This window comes from Cladophialophora bantiana (assembly GCF_000835475.1).
Source record: "Cladophialophora bantiana CBS 173.52 unplaced genomic scaffold supercont1.5, whole genome shotgun sequence".
NCBI classification, from domain to species: domain Eukaryota; kingdom Fungi; phylum Ascomycota; class Eurotiomycetes; order Chaetothyriales; family Herpotrichiellaceae; genus Cladophialophora; species Cladophialophora bantiana.
Genome location: NW_015971579.1, coordinates 1,784,249 through 1,791,449, shown reverse-complemented (window position 1 = coordinate 1,791,449; position 7,201 = coordinate 1,784,249). Strand labels below are relative to the sequence as shown.

At 53.3% G+C, this 7,201-nt stretch overlaps 1 protein-coding gene across 1 annotated transcript; it reads right to left on the bottom strand.

Annotated features, from left to right (window-relative positions):
• Positions 1 to 1,006: 1,006 nt before the first annotated feature.
• Z519_04249 (uncharacterized protein) lies at positions 1,007 to 5,893 on the bottom strand (the record flags this gene model as incomplete). Its single annotated transcript, XM_016761995.1, has 1 exon — positions 1,007 to 5,893. One exon carries the CDS (start codon positions 5,891 to 5,893, stop codon positions 1,007 to 1,009), a length of 4,887 nt encoding a protein of 1,628 aa, XP_016622333.1.
• Positions 5,894 to 7,201: the final 1,308 nt, after the last annotated feature.

Sequence of the window (7,201 nt, the reverse complement as noted above, 5' to 3'; positions counted from 1 at the left end):
CGAGTGGGTGAAGTGGTGAATCTCAATATCAAACACCGACATTACCGAACCAAGAAAGGACCACACCGAATGGATACACGCGTGGCTGTTTGTCCGAGAGAAGTTGAAGGTCTCTCCCTCCTACGACGCCATAGCCCTGGATATACATACTGTATATCGTGTTCCACAAACGGTGTCCCATATACCATGCTGCATCTACTCTGCTGGACATCACCATACCAATGCGGCGGCCATGACATCCATTTCTCACGTAATAGTACGGAGTAATACAGCATACCAATATATCACAATCTGCCACAATTTATCATATTATATCGATCCCTCGATGATCCATCCATTGATATAATAGAGAGCCCTTTCCCTTTACCTTTCCCTTTCCCTTGTTCCCCCTGCGCATTCCCATTTCCCATTTCGCTGGAAACAACAACAACAGCAGCAGCAGCAGCGGCGGCAGCAGCGGCAGACGATGAACTCGCTGGCTCTCTCCCCACTCATCAGTTCACCGTCCAGCTTCCAAATGAGAAACAAGCCACTTTTTGATTTGAGGCATCCCATTATCACCCAGCCACACTGGATGAATGCATACATGCACGCGTCATCGGATCTCTCTCTTCCGACCCAAAACTCCAGCAAGCAAGGTCGCAAGGTGCCGAATGCACCGTCAAACTGGTTCTTTTCTCTCGTTTCGTAAATGTCGTCAAGTATCTTCGTGTTCCATAGGATTGGATCATCATTCAGCCTCTCCACCTAACACAAGGAATGAGAAAAAAAAATTCCCATAGAGGGTCTGTCCGTGACACTCATACATGTCCTTCGTACTGAAGACAACTTTTTGCGCCCTGTTCTTTGTTGAAATCGAAGAATCGACGAACCCCACCGCGCCAGCTCGCTTGCATGCGAGCACCACCCCAAACTCGCTCGCTCATCCTCGCGTGGAAAACGCACCTTGAAATCGCCCAGGCATAAAGACACAATTCCCCGCCATTGTAGGTCCCATTTGTTTTATTCATAACCATATGTCACCACCTTCGCCTTTCTCCCATTTCCTCCAAGCAGACCAGTATGCCGCTTCCAAATCCCTCACCCAGCGCTTCGTATCAAAGAGCCGACTCGTCCAACGCCCTTCCCACAACATGCGCCGCAAATCCACCAATCTGCCTCTGCCACGGCCGATCTTCTGTCCATTAGACTCGGATGAAGGGTATTTGAGGTCTTGCGCGAGATGAATTGCGGTGTCGATGTATTGTTTTTCACTCCTGACAAGCAGATCTCTCCTTGCTTCATCGCCTTCGCGACCTTCCGGCAATGCGCTTGCTACAATGCTGCCTGCCATGCGACTGCACATCTTATATTTCCATTTGCCCCATGTGACTATGGGCGTGCCGGACCAGACAGTGTCGGCAGCCGTGGTATGTGCGTTGCATTCCGGGGTGTCGAGGAAGAGGTCGACGACAGATGCGCGTGTAATGTGCGTGCCTTTGGCAGCAACGTCGGTAAACACGATGCGGTCAGCTACTTGCTTGCCGGCCCATTTCTCCGCGTAGCGTTTGAGATTCTGCTCCCCTAAATCCGGGAAGCGCAGCAGCCACAATATTGCGTGGGGGACCGCCTTCAAAATCTGGAGGTACATGTCGAACGTGGCTGGATCAATCTTGTACAGCTGATTAAAGTTGCCCAAAATGACGGCCGAATCGGACAAGGTTGGGAACAACTCCTTCCTCAGTCTCCAGCGGTTGTCTTGTTCGCGTTCCCAAACCGCTTCACGGTTGGCGGGGTCTTTGAGATTTGGAGGGCCCTTCTCTGCATCGGGCGCACTTTGCTTGTGGTCCACGCAAAAGAACGTGTCACGAGCGAAAATGACGTTTTCTGAGTACACCCAATCCTCGACGTCCTCCACCAACGAGTCTGCCCGTAGTCGATCTTCAATGTCCACATTGCGCCGCCATGGCGAGAGTGTGTCGGGAGGCACGGAAATCGTGTCGGCAAATACGTAGTCGCACCATTCAGCTCCCAGCGTGCCAGCGAAGCCCATGAAAGACATGTGGATAGGCGCAGGCCGAGCGGCAAAAACTTCATTTCGTGCGCCTCGAGTGTACCCATTGAGATTGACCAAGATGTGGACGTTATCTTTCACAATTTGATTGACCAGTCGTTCCACACTCCAGGATGACGCGTCGTGGAAGATCGGAGCTTCACGTTCTATCTGCTGGCGGTGGACAGAACCATCAGAGGCTGTTGTCGCGTAGCATATAGCCCTCACTCGCGATGAATCGTGCAGGCCGAAGACGGATTGCATCAAATGTGCCAGAGGGTGATTGTTGAAGTCTGAGCTGACATAGCCCACATTCAAACAGGGACTCGGAGGCGACGGCGGAGGAAACACGGTAGCCGGAAGCCACGCAGATCGAAGAGTGCAGACAGAGATGCGGAGGGCATTTCTCTGCGAGATCTGTCGGACTTGCTTGGCAGAGAGCGGCGCTGTAAATGTGTGGAAAGGAAGTACTGTTGGCGCTGAGGGCGACGACAGCGAGTTGGGAAGATATGGTCGCGCGTACTTTCGAGACGGATACTCCTTTCGACGTTTGTAGCGATCCTGATACCATTGCCACCCAATCTGGCGGATTGCGCGTTCTACAAGGCGAACAATTCGAGATCCTTCCCATCTCTGTCCGGACCAGTATCGTAGTGCTTGTCGCACAGTTTCCAATGTCTGATTTCGCCCGCTGTCCTGGGAGGAATGCTTGTGCAAGGTCAATTGGACCGCCAGGGAGTCGATGACAGCTGGGGTCAATGTTCCACACCCCCAAGTTTCCCCATCCTTGAGTTGTTTCTTGACTATCTCCACCACTCGGTTGATCCATCCGTGTGGCCGGGTCGGTTCTTGTTTCATACCTCTCTCGTCTACATGCAGACTGTCTCGCATGGGGTCCTTGGCACAGATGCCACCGCGGCCATCCCAGCTGCATACCGAATTCAATGCCGTTGCCAGTCCACAAACCGCTTCAGCGAAATCGGGGTTGGCTACAACTGCTCGTCTGTAATAGGCAATGGCATCAGCCACACGGCCTTGATCTTTAACGGCGTTCGCCAAATTGGCCAGCGCAATGTCGAAGCTGCCATCGCAGGCCACTGCCCGCTCGTACATCTTGATGGCAGCGCCAAGTTGCCCGATATCTTTCAATAGGCTACCCAAGTTCGTGAACAAATGAGCGTGCTTCTGGTCGATATTGAGGCCGTAGTTATAGTACATCAATGCCAATGACACTCCGGTGCCAGCGACAACCCCTGGTATATTGGAAATCTGGGAAAAGTTCGAATCGGCCAGATGGTCAGGATGCACGCTCTGCTGGACACCGGCGAGGAGGATCCCCACATTGTTCGCTGTCGAGGGACTCCGCTGCAAAGACAAGGACAGGTAGTACAATGCTAGAATCTCCCTTGTCGTCGGTGATTTGAGACTTCCAATTTCCGTCGCATTGGACATGCCATCCTGATAGATTTTGGCGAGGGAAAGTAGGGAATTACTCGTGGTGGAGATTCCTGCCTGTACCGCAAAAGGGGTCGAGACATGTTCTAGGCCAGGTAAGTTGCCTTCTGGCGGAAACATGTGCCTGGCAGTGGCTTCGGCGTGTTCGGGTGTCAGCAAGATGGGTTCATTGCTCTCGAGCTTTGCTCGGACATATTCGCGATCGCGGATGGTGCGCAGACAAGCTGTCAAGATATCATCAATCAGACCCCTGATCCCCTGTTTCCTCCGGCCCGTGGAGATAAGAACGGCGTCCTCGAATGCCGCAGCCGCAGCATGATTTTGGCCAAGGGCATATAACATATTCCCCTTGGCATGTACAAGAGCCAGCATCCGGCCGTTGTCTGCCCCAGGAATTGCGTAACCGCTCGTAGCATAGCCGGGAGGCTGAGGTTCGGACCCCGCCGAGATGTTCTGACTATAATCCAGGTCGTAGTCATACTGCGCATTATCGTACGAGGCGACTGTATTAATGCTCGAAGCATGGCTTTTGGTGTCGCTCTCCGCATCACTCAATTCGGCCCAAGAGTTATGAGGATCATCGCCCCGAATTCGGAGCGTGTTCTCAACATATTCGATCACACTGACAGCCTCTCTTGCTCTGTGGCTTGCACACAGCAATCCGATAAGATGCTCCACCGCCTCAAAGTAGCTGGGTCGTAAGCTGACAGCATCTGACCAATATTTGAGGGCATCTTCACGGCGATGGAGGGCGTGGCAAGTTGCTGCTAGATTAGACATAGCTTCGATATGGCTTGGATCTTGTCTCAAAACCGCTCTGTACCATTCCTCAGCTTTGACGTAGTTGCCCAAGCCGTAAGCCAGACAACCCGCCAATAGCATGCCGTCCACCCAGGGAGTATCAGCTTCTTGACACAACAATTCCATAGTTTGGAGTGCAGTAATTGCCGACTCATAAGAGGGGACCTGTGGTACATTGTTGGCCCTGGTGCTGACTTGCACTATCCCTTGTGGTCGATCTCTCAATCCGTACTGTTGACCAATTAGATTCCTAGACTCGACGTGACTCGAAAAAGATTGAAAGTCTTGCGCAGTTAATGCTTGCTGCGGTCTGAAGATTGCTGTCTGTGGTCGGGATGGGATATCGTATGTTGACTGTTCGGTGCCAGAGCGGTAAAAAGTATTAGAAGGTTCCTGCCGCTGCGATGGTGGTTTGTCTGTTGAATCAACTTGGAAGTGCGATCCGGTTCTAATGGGCGGTCTTGGGAAAATAGCAGGCTTCAAAGACCTCATCCCCGAGGCACCATGTGCGCCTGAACGCTGATCCTTGTTAGTACATCTGATCGTCTGAAGCAGATCCATATAGATTTTGTTCGCCCAAGCGAAGGTCTTATCCCTGAAAGCGATGCGCTCCGAACGGGGTCCAGGCATGAGAGATGCCAATGTTGGTCTGGTCACAGTGGCCACCGTGTCTGCCATTGGGCGGTCACGGAGCGAATAAGGATGAGCGTAGGGGTACTGTGAGGCCTGATATGCATTCTGATGAAGATTCCACTTCGACGAAGGCGAGTCAATCAACCCCATCGGTGTGCCCAACACCTGTTGAGCCATATTTTGCAGGTAAGCATCGTTCGGTGCAACTGGCAGTCGGCCAGGTTTTCGAAGCTGATGAAAGTGTTCGAAGTGATGGTCTAAAGGAAACCTCTCGGCCGGAGCGCGGGGAAAGAAACGACTGTCTCGAATGGCGGCTGGACGATAGGGATTGTATGTTCCATCCGGCCAATATGGCCCATACAACTCCTGCCCGGCAGACGCAGTGGGCCCAAATTGGGACTGAAGGGTAGCGGGAAGAACGGTGGGGATATTCGAGCCAGGTTGGACATAATACCTCTGCGTCGGCTGTAATGGCGGAGTCTGGTTGAGCATTGAATCAAGTCCGCCAGGAAAATCCCAAGCTGGGCGAAAGGGCAATGGTTTAGAGGGTCCGTAAGGCTGAGAATGCATTTCATGTCTTCCCTCTCTTCCTAAGTCTGTTCCACTGAACCCCTCTGGTCGCTGAGAACGCTTCGCTTCCGGCCATGACGATGAGCTGGAAAAGGAAGGAGTGGATTGCTGAAAGGCTGGTGAGGAACCGAGGATGACATGCTTTGTCGCTGGTATTTGCACGTTCTTGTCCAATGCAGCTGCATCCGGCTCGTACAGTCTTCCGCCATTAGGTGTCTTCCGGTGTCTCATCATCTCATGTTCCGCATAGCTGAGTCCTGTTGAACGTTGACGCCCATGTCCGGGATCACTCGAGTGCGCGGGAATGGCATATTGTCGAGGGGCCGCACCATTGGGCGGGCGTTGATAGATGTTCGGATCTCTGATGGGATCCATCATATAACGCTGATGTGCTGTAAGCATCGTATCTGAGAGAGATTCGTTGTCTTGAGCTTCAATCTGAACAGTGGCAGCTATTTTTGGCAGGACAAAAATGTCGGAGTGGACAGTACAAATCAACCCGCTTCGAATGCAGTGGGAGGAGGTCGCCTCGACGACTTCAGGTCACTCGAAGACGAAAGAAGGCAGCTGGGCCTGCTCTTGTTCCCATCCCCGATGCTCATTGTGTCCCTCCAGAGTTGCTCCTGCGCGCCAATCTCTGCCCAATCATGGATGGGAAGGTGTTGCAGAAAACGTCCACAACTTGGAGAATCGAGAACTGGAGGAATGCAAGGGAGGAATTGGCCCAGACCAGCTTCAGGTCCGCGCTCGTTGACGCCAGGTAGCAGGTATCTATTGGTCCCGCAAATTGTAGAATGCAAGGGAGAGGAGGAGGATATGGGGAGAGGACACGTCGAGGGAGTCGTCGGTCGATGGTCGATCTTTTGATCTCAGGGCTACGAACACGAGGGCGAAGGCGGGCAGCAGATCGGCCAGGATTGTGATGTTTTTTTGGAGATGGAGAAGGTACTAGGTATGGAGCCCGGCGGAGAGGGAGGCGCAATGGAGAGGTGAACTAAGTATTGCTAAACGGTCCGCTCGATATCCGGATTGGGGTCCTTTTCGCCCTCTGTACATCTGGGAGGTAGGTATCAATAAAGAAGGGACTGAGATGCTTCCTCACCCGTGAAATCCTTGGAAGAAGTCCCGACAACGACCGCCTCTATATCTCACCCTGCAGGGTCTGAGCCAGCCGCAGATTTCCCACGCCTCATGCCTGCCGCATCTACCCATCGCTACCGACTGTCAACCACGATTCTTTCTTTTTCGCCCTCGTTAGACGCCAACCGTCACAAAGGGTGGGTGTGGCTTGCGAAACTGGGGCCCGAGATGCCCCTCCCTGGTCGCTGTGGTCGGCGGGATGCCCCCTGGCGGCTTATGACTGGCCTTTGCTACCCTCAAGACTTTCATGGCCTCAGCAGCCTTGGGGGGGCGGAGCGAGTCTGGCGTGTCAGTCGCCCGCAGCTGGATGTGTCACGGCCATAGACGCAGGCTTCATTGGTTCCTCTACTGGACTACAACTGGGCTACCGCAGCCTGGCTCGACGCCCAGCTGCATTCCGTCAGGCGCCCTTTGTGCCACCCCCAAGCCTTTCGGGCTTAGTGATGACGATGAAGCGGGCACCGATGGGCCAAGTGGAGGACCCAGTGGAGGTCAGGGGATGCTAATATGAGCGTCAGAGGGACGATCGTGAATCGTGATGTGCCTAAATGGAGCCGGAGCTTCCCATTC